The sequence below is a fragment of the Chanodichthys erythropterus genome, chromosome 8 (genome assembly GCF_024489055.1).
Source record: "Chanodichthys erythropterus isolate Z2021 chromosome 8, ASM2448905v1, whole genome shotgun sequence".
In the NCBI taxonomy this organism is placed as follows: domain Eukaryota; kingdom Metazoa; phylum Chordata; class Actinopteri; order Cypriniformes; family Xenocyprididae; genus Chanodichthys; species Chanodichthys erythropterus.
Genome location: NC_090228.1, coordinates 37,860,111 through 37,882,765, shown reverse-complemented (window position 1 = coordinate 37,882,765; position 22,655 = coordinate 37,860,111). Strand labels below are relative to the sequence as shown.

The 22,655-nt window shown below is 37.1% G+C and overlaps 2 protein-coding genes across 3 annotated transcripts in view; one reads left to right on the top strand and one right to left on the bottom strand.

The window, feature by feature from the left end:
• The window catches only part of LOC137024889 (gastrula zinc finger protein XlCGF57.1-like), a 33,482-nt gene extending 24,783 nt beyond the window's left edge, over positions 1-8,699 (top strand). Inside the window, exons 1-3 of one of the 2 annotated variants that reach the window (XM_067392833.1) lie at positions 3,297-3,339; positions 3,968-4,113; positions 6,798-8,699. In XM_067392833.1, coding sequence (XP_067248934.1) covers positions 4,029-4,113; positions 6,798-7,918 — 1,206 coding nt within the window. In that variant the 5' untranslated portion in view covers positions 3,297-3,339; positions 3,968-4,028 and the 3' untranslated portion in view covers positions 7,919-8,699. Of the gene's footprint in view, positions 1-3,296; positions 3,340-3,967; positions 4,114-6,797 lie in introns of those variants that run through there. The other variant, XM_067392834.1, reaches the window with a different exon arrangement.
• Positions 8,700-14,373: 5,674 nt separating this feature from the next.
• Positions 14,374-22,393, bottom strand: LOC137024888 (gastrula zinc finger protein XlCGF57.1-like). Its single transcript, XM_067392832.1, has 3 exons — positions 22,337-22,393; positions 21,616-21,787; positions 14,374-15,634 (listed from the first exon to the last, which is right to left on the bottom strand). The coding sequence occupies exons 2-3, from the start codon at positions 21,734-21,736 to the stop codon at positions 14,529-14,531; spliced, it is 1,227 nt and encodes a 408-aa protein (XP_067248933.1). The 5' UTR covers positions 21,737-21,787; positions 22,337-22,393; the 3' UTR covers positions 14,374-14,528.
• Positions 22,394-22,655: the final 262 nt, after the last annotated feature.

Genomic DNA, 22,655 nt, shown 5'->3' with positions numbered 1-22,655 from the left:
TAGCTTGTACGGCCGCTAAGACCGTTGAATTTACCGGCAGGTGGATTATATTACCAGCTGTCATACAGTAAAGGCTACGCAGCTACTCATTCAGCAATTTCCCCGATCGTATTACGTACGACGAATTTTATATAATTTATTAATAAAAAAAAATAAAAAAAATCCCAATATATACTTTAATGGGGGATATAAAATCGACATACATAATATTGTCGTGAGTTTAATATGTTTTAAATATATATAGCATGTAATCTCATATGGCATCATCCCACATTCAAGCATATGTTATAACTAATCCTGATCGATTAAAATGATTAAACTAAGACATAATTAATTTCCAACACCACATTGTACAACTATCAGTCTTTGCATTAATGTTGCAACAGCACAATAATACTGTGCATAATAAACACTTTAAGATGACGACAGGAAAATGAGTGAGAGACTGAAGTGTTTATATCAGACTGTAAGGTTTATATCCAGAAATATCAGGGTGCGAGTGGTCCTGTTTCATGAATCAGAGGATCTTGCGTGATAAGGGAGCTTCCAGCTGATCATTTCCCCAGCACGTCGCAAAAAGCACTCTATACATCCCAAATTGCATACTATCCACCCTAAATAGCACTGAATATTACACATAGACTACTATTTAGGATGGATAGTGTGCACGTTGAGACGCAGGCACCGTCTGTACAGCACATAGAGCGCGATAATGCACAGCCGCGCCAAACATATAATAATAACCAGTTTAACCACCATCACTTCAAATTATTTATTAAATTTAGCTCTTAATGAGAGCTCTGTAGTCTCACCAATAATTTACCAAGAACGTTCAAACATTTTCATGACATTTAATTCGTAAAACGACTTTGATTCCCGAGCTGGTTCTGATCGAGACTATCTATCACTGTAACCGGAAAAGCTTTTACACTGCGTGGATAGTTCCGGAAGCCAAAAACCCGTAAGTGTGAAATTGGCCTATCCCAACAGTTGCAGGATCGCGTCGCAGCCTTATGACGTCATATTTCCAGACCAAAATAAAAGTTCCGTTCACACTCTGCTGTGTACCATATATATGACTGATTCTTGAAATAAGGGGCAAAACATGTTTTATAAGGTAGTTTTATTATTTGATAATACATTATTATTTGTAGACAAAGGTCTAATGACCCATGTAAGGGAACACTTTTTTCTAAAAAAAAAATAAATAAAAAAAATCCTAAACCTGGACATTTATTCACTTCAGTTTAATTTGTGTTAACTCCGCTAGACACATTAAAAAGCATGCTATTTTAATTTGATTCATCCACCAACAGTGTAAAGTCTACATTATTATTTTTACACAATAAATGTAAAACTGAATACAATTTTTTTATATCTTATAAAATATTTAATTTTCTTTCAAAATTAACAAACTTTTATCTGAGTGTTAAATATTGACAGCGTTGACAAAAACTGATGGAGCTGACAAAGGTCCAACTGACATTACAACAACTGACTGACAAGACAACTAAATTATTTTTAAACAAATATTTAATTTAATACAACAATCCCTCACGTGGTTTGTATTTTCTCTTTTTAGCAATACAGTATGTCTCCTCAGTGAGGAATATAACAAGCAAGTCGTCATGAAGAGGCAAATAGACACAAGAAGTGCTCACAATTCACAACCAAGTTTCAGACATTGCTCAGAGTATCATAAGGGTTAAAGGAAGTGAAAGATATATATATAAGGAATGACTCACCAAGACAGACTAAAACAGAGGGCTATACACACACACAGAGAGAGAGAAACTAACAAGATGACATTATATATATATATATATATATATATATATATATATAATCTTGTTAGTTTCTGTGTGTGTGTGTGTGTGTGTGTGTGTGGCCTAGTCTGTCTTGGTGAGTCATTCTGTAACATTGGTGGCAAAGATGAGGTGAGGTAAGGATCAACATGCAGCAAAAGTAATGCAGTTTGAAGCATGCTAAGAGCCTCAAAAACCCCCGAAAATATTATAAAAGTTTGACGTGTTGCCATGGCAACAGTATTTAAGATATCAAGAATCCCTTCACAGGTCTACATCTGCCATGTCTTTATTCTAACGAAGTTTGAAGCGAATTGGGTAAAAATAAGAGAGCGTTTTCAAAGCATTTTGAAAGTGTCACACTTCACGTTGCCAGTTTGTGTGTCTATGACTATGACTCACAATGACTGTCATAACCATGTGATCGGCATTCTATAATAAACACACAGCTGAAGTTGGTGACTGTAGGTAAAACTAACCTCCAACTTTAGACAACTGGCGCTATAGAGCCCCTCCTCCATGCCCCTTTCTAAGGCTTTGTCTTCTGGCTGGGAACTCTGCTGTGAGTGTAGTTATGTGCAATCTGAAGAATGCTAAGTGCCTCAGAAACCCCCATAAAGAACATTAAAAGTTTAACGCTTTGCTATAACAACAATATTCAAGATATCAAGAATCCTTTCACAGGTGTGCATCTGTGGTGTCTTGACATTTATCTGACAGACTAAAGCAAATCAGGTAAAAATAAGAGGGCAATTTCAAAGCATTTTGAAAGTGACACTTCCTGTTGCCAGTTGGTGGTGCTATAACTATGACTCACAATAGTCACATCCACATGATCAGCCTCGTACAACGAACACACAGCTGAAGTTTCATCAAAATTATTTAATGTATGCAGAAGTTATATCACACTTCCCTTTTCTTGCCATAAATTCATTTCAACACTACAGTCAAATCGTTCAAGATCTACTGGCAATTTAGCATCCTCAATGTCTTGATTTCATGTTGACTTAGAGTCCTGTGGAGTTTGGCAGGTCTGAATTGAGTCTGTGTTCGCTCATTAGGGAGTGATTTGAATCACTACATAGGCAGCAATTCACACAAATGACCGTTGACAATGAAGACTTGACTTAGTTTTGATTTAATTAAAAATCTGTGAAATACATTTTTAATTGAACTGAATCTTTTAGCAATAATTGTTGGTTTTTAATTAATTTTTTATTTTAATTTTTTTATTATACTGATTATTGAAAGATAACGTTTTATACATTCTATACCTATTTTTAGATGCTTATTCACATTTGTAATATTGGTAAAAACACTATTATTCGGAAACATGTATGAACTCTGCTTTATGAACTCATACACTCTTTGTAACATGTCTGTTTTCATCACATTTGTAACTATTAATATTTTTAAAACAGGGATTATCTTTTGTGATTGTAGACATCAGTGTGAACATGACTCTTATTTTGCTGCTGCAGCATGATGTCATAAAGCGGCGCCGTGTTCCTGGTTGTGATTCGGCTGAAGAAAGGTTTGTTTTACGAATTTAAGCTGTTTAATTCGAGAGAAAGCGTTCCGTGTTTTATAGTTTTTACAGACGAGGTGAAATTAGTTTATTCAGCATTGACTATAACATTGTATTGCTCTATCTGATTTTAATGAAGGATATTTTGTGCGATTAAATGTAAAGGTGCGTCCCATGTCGTGAATCAGTTTATCATAAACACGAATAAGGTCACCGGCATATTAGTGATGAGAGAAACCAAAGATTATAGGACTTTGGAGAAACTGAGCTTTCCGAAACTGCGAGTCAGTTGAACAAAATACTTGTAAAATGATTCAGTGATTCGAATGGCTTGAATTACGACTCGTGCTGCTCAAACAGTGTAAATGAACGAGAACAACAAACACTAACATGTGTAAAAACTACTTTTACAAACCAACTGCTAATGTTTTCATGATAATGTAATCTGTTAATTGTAATTTTATAAAATACATATAACATATAAATCACAAACATGAAATGTTTTTAAAGCCATTAACTCTCATTCTGACTCTCACCAGTGCACTGAACTACTGAACTAGAGCTGATTGAGACACACCCAGAGATTTAGCTTGGATTTATTTTTCTTTCTGTTAATTGTTCTCATCTTAAACAGGACAAACACAGAAAAACTCCTGGTGAAGCGACTGAGATCCACGTGACACACTATTATAAAGATGGCGTTTATTAAAAAGGATAGTGAAGACATGAAGGTTGAAGAGACATTCAGATTGAAACATGAAGAAACTGGGGAACAAACAGGTTGGTTTCAATCTCAAAGCTGAGAATTTGATCATTATTAAAATTAAAATGTCCAGAAATAGATAATAATACAGAATTAGCCTAAACAAGACAATTATTTAACATTAAACCCAATATCTACTTCTTAATAGAGAACAATGAAAAAGTAATTTTTAATAATTGTCCTCAAAAGCGCTCTAACATTTTAACATACCTGAACATAAATAGCAGTAAATGTACTTAAAATTAATGTCATAATTGAGTGGATCGATCCGAGCCATCGGATGTTTTTAAAGTTGCTGATCCTTTCCTCTGATAGAGCATCAAACCCAGGGTTTCCAGGTTTTCACAACAAAACCCACCAAATTGCTACTCATTACTAGCCCAATCCCATAATGAAAACCGCGTTCTGGAGGGGAAAAAAAATCAGTTTTTGGTTCTTCTGGTAAAATGTCACATCCTTTGCAAAAACAACACAAAATCAAAATTTAGCTAATAAGTTGTTAGATCAGAGTTAACAGCTAAAATTTGATGAAAAATATGTACCTTGTCTTTTGTGGTATGGCTGCAGGTCAGGGATAGATAACCACGGTTGGATTGCGGACCGTAAAGATGAAACATTATGAGTATTATAGTGAAAAAATTATCATGGTTATATACACTTTTTGTTAAAGCACTGATACAAACTGATATAATTTCACCAAGTTTTATTTTAAACCCATAAATAAATTAAGCCGCACTATGCAGTCATGCATCAGCTGGCTAAATGCTAATTTAAAGTATGCGATTAACGCCACGAAACAGGAAGTTGTTGTAACTCAGGAATACAATGTCTAATCGGCCCTAAACTTCACGTTTGATATTTAGCCCTGGCCTAAAGACATCTACATGGCAATAATCAGTAACCGTCAAAGCACCAACTGTTGGCGGCAGGAAGTGTGGCACTTTGAAATGACTTTACCATATTTCCCTTGTATTTACTCGCTTACATGCATGTCGGCCACTGTTCACTGTTTTCCTGAGGCCAACTGTTGGCGGTGAGCCCGGGTGTGAGGGCCCTTTCATCACTGCTTGCAGCTTTAATGTATATTTTACTTTGAATTATGTTGTACAATTAAAGTTAAATAAGACTCTATGCTGCTAGCACAGCACAAGTAAAAACAAACTTATTACTGCACAGGCAATAACAAAAGATATTGTTCACTGAACAATGCAACATGCTCCAAAGTGTTAGTACATGCAGTTATTCACAACCTAACAATAAGCTCTTCTCTTCTGCACAATGGTAACAATCAACACTTCAACATAACAGAAACTCTTTCAAATGTCAAACAACTGAACATTAAAGGTGCCCTAGAATCAAAAATTCAATTTACCTCGGCATAGTTCAGTACATGGAAAAGACATACATTGAGTTTCAAACTCCATTGTTTCCTCCTTCTTATGTAAAGAACAGGCGAATCGCAACATGACACCGACTGTTACGTAACAGTCGGGATCATTAATATGCACGCCCCCAATATTTGCATATGCCAGCTAATGTTCAAGGCATTACACAAGGGCAGCAAGTATTAACGTCTGGATCTGTGCACAGCTGAATCAACAGACTAGGTAAGCAAGCAAGAACAATAACGAAAAATGGCAGATGGAACAATAATAACTGACATGATCCATGATATCATGATATTTTTAGTGATATTTGTAAATTTTCTTTCTAAATGTTTCATTAGCATGTTGCTAATGTACTGTTAAATGTGGTTAAAGTTACCATTGTTTCTTACTGTATTCACAGAGACAAGAGAGCCGTCGCTATTTTCATTTTTAAACACTTGCAGTCTGTATAATTCATAAACACAACTTCATTCTTTATAAATCTCTCCAACAGTGTAGCATTAGCCGTTAGCCACAGAGCACCATCAAACATTCAGAATCAAATGTAAACATCCAAATAAATACTATACTCACATGAATCGATGCATGCATGCAGCATGAATGGCGAGCATCTTGTAAAGATTCATTTTGAGGGTTATATTAGCTGTGTGAACTTTGTTTATGCACTGTATAACTGCACTTATAGTCGAGAGCTCAGGAGAGCAGGGAGCGAGAGATTTAAAGGGGAAGCAGCCTGAATCGGTGCATAGTTAATGATGCCCCAAAATAGGCAGTTAAAAAAAAAATCTATGGGGTATTTTGAGCTGAAACTTCACAGACACATTCAGGAGACACCTTAGACTTATATTACATCTTTTGAAAAGACGTTCTACGGCACCTTTAAACATTAACAGATATTTCCCCTCACACAAACGCATAAAATAAGACTTAATTTCAATATTTACTCTCGAATTCCAGCCATATGCAAAGCATGCTGGCAACTAACAATGGTGTCTCTAAATAAAACCGCATAATTAAACTAATTCTCTACTTAATTTTATTAGCTTAATCGATTCAAGCCTCAACTGCATAAGTTTCCTTAAAAAAATAGGAAAATGTATATCTTAGTTTTATTAGTGAAATGTTCTCAATATTTTCCATACAAGACTGAACCTCAATTTTATTAATAAAATATAGACAATATTTTTAATTATCACCTTAATAAAATTACAAGACCGAAACACTTAAACACCCCACAATGACTCTTCTACCTGTTGTTTTCTACCTGTGCCATTGAACTGGTGTTAATTTGCATTTGTCTCTTTTTGCTGTAGACCTGATGGCACTGAAAAAGGATGGTGAAGTACTGAATGAAATGGAAGAGGATGATCAATGTACGAATCATCCTGATTTCATACCTGGAGAAAAAACTTTTAGTTCCTCACAGGCTCCAAAGACATTCTCACGTAAAACAGTGTGTCAACAGTGTGGAAAGTGTTTCAACCAACAGAAAAATCTTAAAGTCCACATGAGAATTCACACAGGAGAGAAGCCTCATACCTGCCAACAGTGTGGAAAGAGTTTCTCTCAAAAAGTACAACTTAAAAGACACATAAAAGTTCACACAGGAGAGAAGCATTTTACCTGCCAACAGTGTGGAAAGACTTTTTCTGAAAATTCAAGCCTTAAAAGACACATGAGAATTCACACTGGAGAGAAGCCTTTCACCTGCCCTCAGTGTGAAAAGAGTTTCGGTTGTAAAGGAAACCTTAAAGTCCACATGAGAATTCATACTGGAGAGAACCCTTATACCTGCCAACAGTGTGGAGACCGATTCAATCTAATAGGAAGTCTTAAAAAGCACATGAGAACTCACACTGGAGAGAAGCCTTTCACATGCCCTCAGTGTGAAAAGAGTTTTACTGAAAAAGTAAGCCTTGACAGACACATGAAAATTCACACAGGAGAGAAACCTTACACCTGCCCTCAGTGTGGAAAGAAGTTTATTGAAAAAGTAGGCCTTGAAAGACACATGAGAGTTCACACAGGAGAGAAGCCTTACACCTGCCAACAGTGTGAAAAGAGTTTCACTCATATTGGAAACCTTAAAGTCCACATGAGACTACACTCTGGAGAGCAACCCTACATATGTCCCCAGTGTGGAAAGAGTTTGAAACAAAAACGACACCTTAAAGATCACATGAGAATTCACACTGGAGAGCAACCCTACATATGTCCTCAGTGTGGAACAGGTTTCAATCGAAAACAACACTTCGAAGACCACATAAGAATTCACACTGGAGAGAAGCCTTTCACCTGCCAACAATGTGGGAAAAGTTTCAACCGAAAAGGAATCCTTAACCAACACATGAGAGTTCACACTGGAGAAAGCCTATCACCTCCAAACAATGTGGAAAGTGTTTCAACAGGAAAGAAATCTTTAACAGACACATGAGAGTGTCACTGGAGAGAAGCCGTTTATATGTGCTCACTGTGGCAAAAGTTTGGGTATAAAATGGTACAATATGAGTATTCATGTATGAAAGAACTGTTTTTGTATGTCATCAATGTGGAATTAATTTCAGACAGGAAACGCCATGTTTGAAGGACATAAATCACCTTAGATGGCTGAATCAGTACTGGAGGGGCTAGAAACTTTCCTGATGGTTTCACACTTAATTCTTCACCTAAATTCTTAATTATTTTGCAGTTTTCTTCTGCACCTGTTTTTGTCTGACCCAATGACCATTAACTTTGCAATTCCTAGTATTGCTTTAATATTGCATCCTTCTCATAAGCAATTAATAATTTTTGACTTTTTAGTCTGAGTTAAATCTCGTTTTGGCTAATTTTATCTGTAAAAGAAAATTTGCCTAATAATTATGCACACCTCAATATAAGGTGTTTTCATTTCCAGCCCTCATGAACAGTTTTATATATTACTTATAAATTATTAAATACAAAATTAATAGTAGTTATTAAGATTGATGTGGTTTTGAATTGGTAAAATGTGCCTGGGAGAAAAAATTTGATCAGAAAATCAACTTGCCTAATAACTCTGCACACTGTGTACATTAGACAGGTGTCCAGTTTTTATTTTTTTATTTTGTTACTTTCAGACGATAATTATGACCAAGTGTTAGAGACATAACATACAGTATCAAAACATATCTAAATGTGATCCCCTGTAAGTAAAGAAATGTTAGTAATGATTAATTTTAATTAAAATTTCTTTCATATTGACTTGAATGAAGCTGTTTGTTCTTAACCCATTTTTATGTCCCAAATCTGTCTTCATCTACTCGTCATCATCTCATCTGATTCTTTGTTCTTATCCTGAATTTTTAAACTGAGGTGTTTGTCCAACCTCTTTGAGAGGTTTTGACCAATTAGGTGTCAGCTTTGGTTCAGAGGTGGTTTTTTCTCCTCCTCTCACCAGATTACTTATCACAGTTTAGACATTATTCCTCTATAAAGAATACAATACATTTTACACCGATTTCATTTAAGCCAAAAAGTTATGAACAGAGAGATACACTCATACCAAACAAGGCACACTTAGTTATAACAATTACATGAATTGTGAGTGATTAAGCATAATGATCACACACACACACACATATATATATATATATATATATATATAGGTTGTAGACATGAAACAGAATTATGTAGTTAAATGATTTTATGCTTTTTTTATATGTAAAAGCCTTTCTGGGGTTTTTAAGAGATTTGAATTCTGTGTTTAAAAGGTCATTCAAAGGTCTTGTAGAAGAAGAAGGTCTGTCTTATTTCTCTGTCTCAGGAGATCAAAAGACCTCTGGTGTTAACTGATGGTTTTCTTCATGCGAGACACGATGTCCCACAAAGCAGGAGACTCCTAGGCAGATCTGCATTCAAGTCGCCAAACCCGCGTGACTGTCACATTCATTTTGGCGCCACCCAGAGGATCAGGTCTGCCTCCGGGTGGCGCCGCAAATTCTACTGTCAATCATCGGATCCTGAGCAGACCCAATGCGGATCCGTGGACGCGCCTTTACTGTAACAGTTGTAACAATTTGCGGGTCCCAAACGGACCCGCCGCGGAGGTAAGGTTTTAATCACGGAGGTATCGTGGCTTCCGGAACCGCGAACGTACCCGTATCAGCGTCCACTTGCACGCAGTGACTGATCCGCAATGAAGCCGGATCGCGGATCCACCTTGGCTCCGCGATCCGGCTTCATTGCGGATCCGTCACTGCGCGCAAGTGGACGCTGATACGGTCCGTTCGCGGTTCCAGAAGCCGCGATACCTCCGCGGAGTCCTTTTGCTGTGTGGGGTGCTGTCTTTTTGACAATTAGTCTTGGGTTTACTGCCTAAAGTTGACAACGTTATTCCTTAGCTAATATTATTTCTTACAAACTTGCAAGGCCATAAAGTACTTAGCTGGGGGGTTTATTAGTTAGCTTAGACTGGACTGGATGGAGCTCACTTCATTTATGGTCCTAGACTGTTGATTTGGGGTCTGGAGTGTTGGGTTTTTTGTGTGAAATTATGTTTGAACGAATTATCTGGAACAGAGGTCTTGGGGGACCCACTGTCCTGGAAAGTTTATTTCCAACCTACTTCAGCACACCTGCATGTGTAGTCTCAAGCCATCCTGAAGAGCTTGATTAGCTGCGTCAGGTGTGTTTGATTAAGGTTGGAGCTAAACTCTCCAGGATAGTGGGTCCCCAGGAGCAGGGTTGAAGACCTGATCTGGAAGATTCATATGTGCCTGGTTCACCCACGATTCCTACACCAGCAACATCCTCCTGTATTGAAGGATGGCGACTCTTCAGGCTATCTCCCCTCAATACCCTCAATCTTCTCAAGCTCAAGCTGCTTTACTCACAATGGAACTCAAAATTTACTCACATTGGTCTGGCTTTCTCCCTGCTTCAGGTGTTCCAGCCCCTACACCAGATCCCACAGGGGAAAAACCTCCTCACTAGCCCTCATGGGCCAGTCTTTGAATTTTGAGATCACGTGAAGGACAATAATGTGTTAAGAGTACTCACTTAAGTACTGGGGAGCTAAACCATTTATTGCTTTGTAAGTAATTATCAAGATTTTAAAATTTGTACAATGTTTAATTGAGAGCCAATGCAATGTTGACAAATGGACTAATAATACTTCCTGGTTCTAATAAAAACTCTAGCTACATTTTGGACCAGCTGGAGTTTGTTTATTAGGTGTGCAGGGCAACCACCCAGTAGAGCGTTACATTAATCTAGCCTTGAGGTCATGAATGCATCAACTAACTGTTCCGCATTTGTCATTCGGTACGTTTACAGTTCATGAGCACCAATAATGCGATTATTTCCAACAATAAGTGCAATGTCTTAATTGCATTATGATGCCAGGAGCAAAGCTATGGCAACATTAAATCCTGGAGAGAAGACAATTCTAGATTCACAGCTGCACATGCAGGATGACAAAGTTTGAGCATGCACATGTGATATCTGAGCAAGAGTACACACATCCAGTTTTGTTCGAGAAGGTAATCCGCCTGTGAGCGGAGAGATTCCTGCTCACGCATGTGATGCACTCTTGTGTTACAATAATGCACTCTCAACATTTTTCATTATAATAACGTCATAGAACCCGCATTAAATTAACTATTAACATGAGTAGAAAGTCATGTCAAAGTCGCAATCAATTTTTTATTGGTCGACCATTTCTGTGGGTGGCGCTTGAGCATCCACGGGATCGCCGCATGGTTGATGAAAAAATTTAAGATCAGGATGGATGATTAGGATACATGCTTTAAATCATCAATCTGGGCAGCTTTGAGGTTCTTAACCCGTATGTGAGATGAAATCCTTGCTGGTGTAATTGTGTTTACCGACTTTGATGAGGCCCGCACTTAACTATTCCTTTGTGCTGTCCACTCAATTGTCAACAGCAGGAAAACCTCTCTCTATGATTGCTTTGGTTGGTTATTTTCACAGCTAGAATATGACAGCTGCACAAATAAATTTTTAAATGCCAGTCACAGTTTTTTATTATATTTCTTACTGTGATATTGTAAGTTCTGGGATAAAAATAAAAATACAGACATAAATGAAATGAGGGTCACTACTTAAGTCTTGCGGGACAAGGGACAAAGCTCCCAATTTCCGGACTGTCCCGCAAATTGCGGGACGGGTGGTCACTGTAGTCTTTTGTAGACTTCTCTCCTGCTTGCTTCAGCACATGGGATAGTAGCAAAATGCTTCCCTTTGCTTACCTTCTATTACCTGAATGCTGTTAGCAAGTGAGCTAATGTTAGCTGTTTCGATTCATTAAGGAATGTTTTGTCACTTATGTCGGCAACACAAGAAGCCAAGTAAAGAGTTGCTTGTCTACATTGAGTCTCCCTGCAAGTCTTACAGAAAGGACAAGTTGGACAAGCATGCATCCTCTGATCAACATGGAGCTGCCATGCAATGTCACATTGAGTTGATGAAAGATGTCATGTCATGTCTGTTTTAATTTCAGAGCTGTATTTGGAAGTCTATGTACTGGCTATCAATGCATGTTTGTTTAATTTTTCAAATGTTAAATAAAACCCACAGGCAACACTTTGTTAATTGCATAATAATTTGCATGTCTATGCTTCAAGTTAGTCATTTATAGTTAAATTCTGTCATGTTAAATGTAACTGAATTTGAATAAATAATAAAATGTGTTAATGCCTATTAATTTTTTCATTGTGGCTATATTACTTTGTAATAACTAAAATACAAATGTTTGCATGCTTTTCAGGTTGGTCAGAGCACCAATTACAGGTCTCACAGGATCACTGATGACATGTTAGGAATTCTAGCAGCAGTCATTGAGAAACCTATCCTGCAGGAGATAAAGGGTGCTTTCAAGCAATCGCACTCGGGTGCACACCAAAAGCGGACCAAACAAGACCTCCTTGAAGTTGTCTCGGTACGCTTTCAAACGAACTCTGGAGCGGTTTGCTTGAGATTTGAAAGCAATCCGACCCAGTTAACAGACCAATGAATGATTACAAATGATATCATAATTCATAATGGGAAATGTGATATAAAAAGCGGTAGTGTCTGATTCTCTGAGTGACCACATTATTTACCATAGCTGAAAACCAACGAGTGCCTCTGTTGTGTAATTGCACTTCTCTGTGCGAGAATGCTGTCCTGACGAAGCCTTCACTATAAATATGGTCATATGGACATATGGTCTCTCTCAACACACTGACAACAGGTCGCCTACTAGACAGCGCTGGGAAATCCAGAGACAGAGAGAGAGAGAAAGAGCCCGCATTTGAATTTTCCACAGCATTAATATGGATGTAGTATATATTTTTTCAGCGGGAAAAACGGCTACATTTATAAAGTGTTTGCGTGTGTCTCGACAGTTACATATAAAGCCACGATAAGCTCATGAAGTGAACTTGTCAATTATTTTGATGGATGATGCAGAGAAAGCTCTGACCAATAAGAGGACGGTTGTACTCGCATGTGACTTGCCTAAATGCATTTTGGTACACTTTGAAATGTTGCCATGTGAAAGCGAACCAAACCAAGAAGAAAATGCAACATTGTAACAAATTTAGTCCTTGTTTCGGAACAAAACAAACAATCCATAGGTGTGAAAACACCCTTGAGCCCTGGGTATATTCACTTTCCGCGCCCGGACGCGTCACATGCGCAGTCGCGTCTGTGCGTCTTTCAAAGTATACTAAACCAAGGATACGCACAGATGACAGAGTTCGACACATGCGCAGTGCAATTTTTTCTATACTATTACCAGACAACCGGACATTCGCTAGGCAGGATCAGAGAAGAAAAATAGTGCAGCCACCATTGCAACATAGTTCAGAAGATACACCAAGAGAACAGGAATCAAAAACGATGGAGAAGACATGACATTTTGAGTTTACTCGTCTTATTTTTGAATCGTTCTTTACACACTCTTCTTTGACAACTGCACATTGTGCTCAGTACTGTATGTGTATTGCCACCTAGAGGACTTTTCTTTCCTGCTTGCGCATACGCTGTTGCACTCGCACCGTCCGGACGGGGTCCCTCTGCATGACGAAAATTACGTCGTTATTATACCCGCGGCTTAAACCATCCCGATCAGAGAGACTTGATCTGGATGAAACTTCTGATGTGTCTGTACTTAAGCAGCATCTTTTTATGAATAATCAAACTAAAAAATGAACCCTAATGGCAGTTAATTTTGATTTTGTAAGATACTTGGACCAAGAGGGCAAGCTCTACTGCTACTTCCTTGCTTTGGTACACCAATCAAGGATGGGAAAGTAGACACCATAGTAGCTGCTGTTATGGAGGTTGTGACAAAGAAGGTGATCCCTACTCATCTCATCTTTGTATTATTCCCTGTAAAGTCTTATTCACCTAATCATTGATTACAACTCTTTTTTTACAAACTTTTATAGGATGAAGAAACAGAAGGACAAAACAGCTTATGTACACCTCCCCGTGTTAACAAACTTTCAAGACTATCAAGTTTATAAATCACCAACTTAAAATAAATTTATAATTGCCTTTGTAAAGAAATGCTCACTTTATATGTAGCTTGGAGCAGCTGTTGCGACGCTTTACAAATGCTTCAAGTGTGAATACCTGCGCTTCTCTGCAGCTGCAGTGACAATGTAGTTACACTCACACGCCACATTACTAGAAAGAAAAGCAGCACCAACCTAGAAAGGATGAATACCATTTCTTTTCAACAGGTTGGGTGTACCCGAAAAACTTTTCCAATTGTCTATGAAACCTATATTATTCTGCGGACACCACTTAGCAGACTATCATCACTCAATGGCTGGCTGTCTAAGTATCTCATCACTCAGATGAACAGAAAGAAGGCCAGAGCAAATTACAGTGTCCGACATCGTTAACCCCCAAAGAAAGAAAGAAAGAATTCTGCCTGAGTATATCAGGTATATGTGAACCCCAAGTTTTGCTTTATTTCTGCAAGTCTTTCCACAGTGACGGCTCATAAAAGGCTTTTCTCTGGTTTGAGTTATTACATGATCCTAAAGTGATTTCTGTCAGTGAAACTCATTCTACAATGATGGCATAAAACAACTCAAACTCATACATGAATCCTCATGGCTATCAAGTGTTTCTTTATATCTGAAAGTCTTTTCACAGTGACAACACTTAAATGGCTTCTCTCCAGTGTGAATTCTTGTGTGTATGGTAAGACGTCCTTGTCGGCTAAAACTTTTTCCACATTGTTTGCAGGTGAAAGGCTTCTCTACTGTGTGAATTTTTATGTGGTCTTCAAAGTGTCCTACTTGATTGAAAATCTTTCCACACTGAAAGCACAAGTAGGGTTTCACACCAGAGTGAATTCTCATGTGGAGATTAAGGTGTCCTTTTTTATTAAAACTATTTCCACACTGAGAGCATGTGTAAGGTTTCTCTCCAGTATGAATTCTCATGTGTCTATTAAGGTTTCCTTTTTGATTGAAATTCTTTCCACAGTGAGGGCAAGGGTAGGGTTTCTCTCCAGTATGAATTATCATGTGGCCTTTAAGTATTTCATATTGATCAAAAGTCTTTCCACACTTATGGCATTTATAAAGCTTCTCTCTAGTGTGAATTCTCATGTGCCTGTACAGGTTTCTATTTTGGTTGAAACTTTGCCCACATTGTTTGCAGGTGAAAGGCTTCTCTCCACTGTGAGTTCTTATGTGGTCTTCAAAGTGTCCTGTTTGATTGAAACTCTTTCCACACTGATGGCATGTGTAGGGTTTCTCTTTAGTGTGAATTCTCATGTGCCTGTTTAGACTTCCTTCTAGAGTGAATCTGTTTCCACACTGTTGGCAGGTGTAAGGCTTCTCTCCAGTGTGAACTCTCATGTGGGCTTTAAGGTTTCCTTTTTGAATGAAACCCTTTCCACACTGAAGGCACATGTAGGATTTCTCTCCAGTATGAATTCTCATGTGGGCTTTAAGGTTTACTTTTCTATTGAAACTCTTTCCACACTGTTTGCAGATGAAGTGACTTCTAGTCCCTGCCTTTTCAGCTCTTTTTCGTGAGGAAGTCTTTTCAGGCTGTGAGCAACTTAAAGATTTTTCTCCAGTTATGAAATCATGATGATTCGTATATTGATCTTTCTCTTCCACTTCATTCACTTTAGTCTCCTCTTTTAGTGCCATCAGATCTAAAAATGACAAAAGCAAGTTAATACCACTTTAATTGCACAAAGCAAGTTGAAACGTTGGTTAATAAATATGACAGTGACCCAAAACATTCCAGTTCTGGAATGGCCAAGTCAAAGGCTGGATCTGAATCCTATTGAGATTCGAAATGAGCTGTGCATGCAGGAAACCCCTCAAACATCACACAGCTGAAAAAAATATTTATGGAGTCACAATTAAGACACAGATTTAAAGAATTTGTGTCTTCTCGGGTCCATTCGGTATAAAGCACATTTATTTTAAATTACCCAAGACCACTAATACTGAACCCGACCCATTTCCAAGGCCCTCGTCGAAGTTTAGTAAAATATCTAACTTACACCAGACTTCCTTCTGTATTCAAGTTGCAAAGAAAGTGTAAACTGGTGTTACGTTGCAAGTTGAACAGGGAAGGCGTAGGACGTAGTGTAACCTTTTTACACTTTCTTCATAATTTGAATGCGGAAGGTAGTCTGGCGGATGCTAGATATTTTAATTCATAACATTTCGCTTCAGAAGACCTTTACTAACCCTCCGGAGCCGTGTGGAATATGTCTATGATGGATAGATGTGGATGGAGGCACTTTCAGCAGCTCAGACTCGTAACCCCTGATTACTGCTATTATAAAGCTTGGATGCGTCAGGATATTTATTAAAATATCTAAAAAAATAAGAAAGCCATAAACTCCTAGGATGGCTTGAGGGTAAGGACTAATTTTAATTTAATAGTGAACTAATCCTTTAATACCTTTAGTTCTGTACTCCTGTTATGGCCAAATTACTCAATGCCTTATAAAACAATTTCTAATCATTTACATTATGCCTACACTTTGTTGGTAATGAGATGATTTGAGCGTGCAGAACTCAGTCAATGAACCGTTTTATTCTGAGCTTTAACACTTTAACACGTTTATGCGCTCAACAGGCCTACAATGCTCAGTGCTGCAAAACATGTAAATACAGCATAATGCTCTTCAGACCATAAACACAAATTTGAAGAGGACAGTTTGAAAGCAGATGCCTATCAGTCAACGCTGAATTAAGTTAATTGGGTTGTTGACATGACATGGCATTTTCAGTGTCACACAAGATAAAAATTAATAAAATTTGCATTGTCATCATTTAAAATGCAACAATTTTTTTTTTCTTACATGGACCTGTTGATATCAAAACTGCCTTGTTAATAGACTTTTTTATTATTTATTTATTTAGCCAAATCTCAAAATTGTCCTATGGTGTGACTGTCTCAAGCATTGGGTAAATAAATTACAACTTTTATAAATTAAAAAGAAAAGCATAAAATTGGCTATTTTAGTAAATGTCTATCTTTTTTCCCATCCATATATTTCTAAAACCGTACGAACGTTATACATTTTGTCACTCTTTCCTGTTCGTTGGAGTGATGAGATAGTTAGCAGGTTATCATCACTCAATGGCTGGCTGTCTAAGTGGTGTGCGCAGAATAATATAGGTTTCATAGACAATTGGAAAAGCTTTTGGGGCAGACCTGATCTGTTGAAAAGAGATGGTATTCATCCCTCCCGGGATGGTGCTGCTCTTCTCTCTAGAAATTTGGCAAATAGTCTTAGAGCTGAAACATGACAAACCAGGGCCCAGATCAGGACGCAGACAAACTGGCTAAACCGACCGTCTGCTAGCCGCCTCACGTCACAGAACTCAGATAATTCACAGCACATAGAAACACTTTCACCTAGATATTATCACATAGAGACTGTGTCTGTACCTCGAACTAGTAAATACAAAAAACTTCCAAAACCTTTTAAGGGTAAAAATTTTATTGATGTTCAAAAAATGAAAATCACAGATAAATCAGATAAACAAATGATAAAGCTTGGGTTACTGAATATTAGATCTATTTCTTCAAAAGCACTTATTGTAAATGAAATTATCACAGACAATAAACTAGACTTGCTGTGTTTGACAGAAACCTGGCTAAAACCAGACGATTACATTACTTTAAATGAATCTAGTCCTCAAGGTTATGATTATCGACACAATCCTCGACAGAAAGGCAAAGGGGGAGGTGTTGCTGTAATTTATAGTAATATATTCAGAATCATTCAAAAGAATTTCAAATATAATTCCTTTGAAGTGATGGTGCTTTATGTAACATTATGTAAGTTGACATTTGTGCTGGCTACTGTATACAGGCCACCAGGGCACCATACTGACTTTATCAAAGAATTTGCTGAGTTTCTATCAGAGTTAGTACTGGCTGCGGATAAAGTCCTTGTTGTTGGTGATTTTAATATCCATGTAGATAATAATAAAGACGCATTTGGATTGGCATTTGCAGATATTTTAAACTCAATTGGAGTTAAACAACACGTGTCAGGACCCACTCATTGTCGTAATCATACCCTAGATCTAATACTGTCGCATGGAATAGATATTGATGCTGTTGAAATTCTACAGCAGAGCGATGATATATCAGATCATTATTTAGTCTCGTGTATAATACAATTAGCCAAGGCTACAAAACCACCACCCAGCCATAAATATTGTAGAACAATCACGTCTGCCACTAAAGATTGCTTTATAAATAATCTCCCCGAGCAGTTTCATCGCCTTAGTATACCTGACAACTTAGAAGAACTCGATGCTGCAACAGAAACTATTGGCTCTCTCTTTTCCAGCACATTAGATGCGGTCGCTCCTTTACGTCTAAAGAAGATTAAGGAAACTAATCCAACGCCGTGGTATGATGAGCACACTCGGGCTCTAAAACGAGCTGTTAGAAAAGCTGAACGTAGTTGGAAGAAAACAAAACTAGAAGTTTTTCGCCTTTCGTGGAAAGAAAAAATGATTGAGTACAGAACAGCCATAAGAAATGCTAGATCTACTTATTTTTCAAATCTCTTAATAGAAAACAAACATAATCCTAGGTATTTATTTGACACAGTGGCTAAATTAACTAGAAACAGAGATTCAGCTGCTGACGTTTCCATAGAGCACAGCAGTAATGACTTTATGAACTTCTTTACTTGCAAGATTGATAATATTAGAGAGAAAATTATAAACATGCAACCGTCTACAGTTTCTCTTCAGACAGTGCACTGTAGTGTCCCTGAGGTAAAACTAGAATCATTCGCCGCTATAGGAGAGGAAGAATTATCTAAACTTATCAAATCATCAAAATCAACGACATGTATGTTAGACCCAATGCCGACTAAACTACTGAAAGAAATGCTTCCAGAGGTCGTAGGTCCACTTCTTGATATAATTAATTCATCTTTAACACTAGGACACGTGCCAAAAACCTTTAAGCAGGCTATTATCAAACCTCTTATTAAAAAACCTCAACTAGATCCGAGAGATTTAGTAAATTACAGGCCAATCTCGAATCTACCTTTTCTGTCAAAGATACTAGAAAAGGCAGTTTCAACACAACTGTGTTCCTTTTTAGAAAGAAATGGAATCTGTGAGGATTTCCAGTCAGGATTTAGACCATACCATAGTACTGAGACTGCTCTCGTTAGAGTTACAAACGATCTACTCCTATCATCCGATCGTGGCTGTATTTCTCTATTAGTGTTATTAGATCTCAGTGCTGCTTTTGACACTATCGATCATAACATTCTTTTAAAAAGACTTGAAAACTATATTGGCATTAGTGGAATTGCTTTGGCATGGTTCAAATCATACTTATCTGACCGTTATCAGTCTGTGGTAGTTAATGAAGAGATGTCGTATCGATCACAGGTTAAATATGGGGTACCACAAGGCTCAGTATTAGGACCGTTGCTTTTCACTCTGTACATGCTGCCCTTAGGAGAGATAATTAGGAAGCATGGTGTTAGTTTTCACTGCTACGCTGACGATACTCAGCTCTATATTTCCTCGCGCCCTGACGAAACCTACAAATTCACAAAACTAACAGAATGCATAGCTGACATTAAAAACTGGATGACAAGAAATTTCTTATTATTAAATTCAGAAAAAACTGATTTCCTAATCTTTGGACCAAAAACTTCCTCACGAAAAAACCTTGAATACTCTCTAACACTTGACGGGTGCTCCATTAAACCTTCGTCCTCAGTTAGGAACCTGGGTGTGCTCTTTGATACCAATCTTTCATTTGAAAGTCATGTTTCTAGTATCTGTAAAACCGCCTTCTTCCATCTAAAAAATATATCTAAATTACGACATATGCTCTCAATGACAAATGCGGAACAGTTGGTTCATGCATTCACGACCTCAAGACTAGATTATTGTAACGCTCTACTGGGTGGTTGTTCTGCTCGGCTTTTAAACAAACTACAGTTGGTTCAAAATGCGGCAGCTAGAGTTCTTACTAGAACCAGAAAGTATGACCATATTAGCCCAGTTCTGTCAACATTACATTGGCTCCCTATTAAACATCGTATAGATTTTAAAATCTTGCTACTTACTTATAAAGCTCTAAATGGTTTAGCTCCCCAGTACCTAAGAGAGCTCTTAATGCATTATAGTCCTTCACGTTTATTGCGATCTCAGAATTTAGGCCAGTTGATAATACCCAGAATATCAAAATCAACTGAAGGCGGCAGATCATTTTCCTATTTAGCACCTAAACTCTGGAACAATCTTCCTAGCATTGTTCGGGAAGCAGACACACTCTGTCAGTTTAAATCTAGACTAAAAACACATCTCTTTGCTCTTGCATACACATAACACATTATCAATACATTAACATTTTTCAAATCCGTTAAAGGATTGTTACGCTGCAATAATTAGGTCGGCCGGAACCGAGAACATTTCCTATAACACTAGATATACCTGTACATCAGAACAAGAATGGCATCTACGCTAATATCTGTCTCTCTGCTTATCCTGAGGTTTGCCGGGTGCTGGATCCAGGCCGTATCCAGGTCAGATGGAGAACCTGCGTCTGGACCTGACTACAACGTAGCCCAGGATCCCCGTATCCGCTTACATATATTTATATATAATCGATTTTTAATCTCTATAATAAAAATGTACAATTCAGATTTTGATATCCATATACATTTACATATATATATATCTTCCAAGGGGTTTTTTCCCTCCTAGGACTTTTTTCCCAGTGCTAGAACGCTGGGTTTTTCTCCTAGGGGTTTTTTTCCACCCCTGGAAGTCAGCCGACATTGGCTTAATGTAGCACCATCTTGTATATGTTACATATTACCACGCTTGTTTGTACAGTTTTAACCACTTCCCTTTTTTTTCTGTGCTTCTAATATGTAAAGCTGCTTTGAAACAATTACCAATTGTAAAAGCGCTATATAAATAAATTTGACCTGACTTGACTAGGGCTGAACGATTAATTGCATTTGCGATAGCATCACGATATGATAAAATGTAAAAAATAAAAAAAATAAAAAAAATAAAATTGACCTCAAAGACTGCGATTACATCTTGGTCACGTAAGAGTAAAGTAGTCTGCAGAGGAAGGCATGCAACGCATATATAGGTCTGGCCTACAGGAAAGCACAGTTTATGCAGCTTATTAGATCTCCCACTGTCACCAGTAATAAACAGTGAATCTGACAAAGAGAAAAATTACTCACTTTTCTTGAATGGAAAATGTTCAGATATTCTTGCTTATAATGTTTTTTTTTATTATTATTAACTAACTTTTATGTTTTATATTATTATTAGCTATATTTATATATTTAAACTAAAAATTGATATTTTTAACATGCAAATATTTTAATTTGTTTTCTTTATGTAATTATTTTAAAAAGTACAAATAATGACATGAATAAAAGATTTAAAATTTTAAGATCAATTAATAAGAAAGATTAGAACAAGAATTGTTTTTGGAATTGGACTCTGAATCGGGTTGTGAGGCGTCTAAAGATTCCCACCCCTACTATACAATGATCTATTGCTTATTTTGTTGAATAATACAGAAGACAAAGAGCTTAATACCCTTGGACAAATTTAATAAGAATCATTAAAAAGCTTTGAGGATGAAACCAACCTGTTTGTTCCTCAGTTTCTTCTTGTTTCACACTGATTGTTTCTTCAATCTTTATGTCTTCAATCTCTTCTTTAATAAACTCCATCTTTATGTCTTCAATCTCTTCTTTAATAAACTCCATATTTATAATAGTGTGTCACGTGGATCTCAGTCGCTTCACCAGGAGTTTTTCCTGTGTTTGGGATGAGAATAATTAACAGAAAGAAATATAAATTCAAACCAAATCTCTGGGTGCGTCTCAATCAACTCTAGTTCAGTGGTGAGAGTCAGAGTGAGAGTTAATGGACTAAAATGATCTGATTATTTAAAAAGAATAATAGAAAAAAACTAACAGCATTCAATATAAACTTTTTGTTATGATTTGGTGTTTATTGATTTGCAGATATTTAATACTAAACTTTTATGCAAAAATTAGTTGCAAATTACTAAGTTGGTTAGTAAAAGTTGTCATTACACATGTTAGTGTTTGTTCTCGTTACATTTACAGTGTTTTGAGCAGCTGGTGTCGTCAGCGTGCGGTGAATCGGGCGCTTCGAATCACTGAATCATTTTGCAAAGTATTTGATTCAACTGTTTACCGTTACTCGTGAGCGGATGCGATTTACTTAACAAAAAACACTGTTTATGTTAGACAATATATTGCAATGTTAAATTAAATTATCAAGCTGTAAAACTAAAAAAAAAAAGTCCGAAACCGTTTGTATCGATTTAAAACACAAACCTTTTTTCAGCTGAATCACAGCAGACGCATGAGCGCGGCGCAGCCTTATGACGTCACATCACCAGACCAAAATAAAAGTATCATTCACACTGTGAAATAATTAAACGTCCAATGATTTGATGAATATGTTAAGTATTAACTAATTAAAGCGTGTATGATTTTTTAAAACTATAATGTTTGAGTAAAGAATCAATTTGTACCAGATAAATTAGAAACAGATAGAGGCAAAAAATAAATAAATGTCACACCCAAAATAAAACAGATACAGTTCATGAATCCTTTGCACAAATACACTGCAAAAATTCCTCATCTAGTAAAG

Bases quoted from the DNA above. Each gene is read 5' to 3' on its own strand.
- LOC137024888 (XM_067392832.1), bottom strand. From the start codon at position 21,736: ATGGAGTTTATTAAAGAAGAGATTGAAGACATAAAGATGGAGTTTATT. The intron at 15,635-21,615 runs GTTGGTTTCATC...TGTCATTTTTAG, and splicing joins AGAAACTGAGGAACAAACAG to ATCTGATGGCACTAAAAGAG.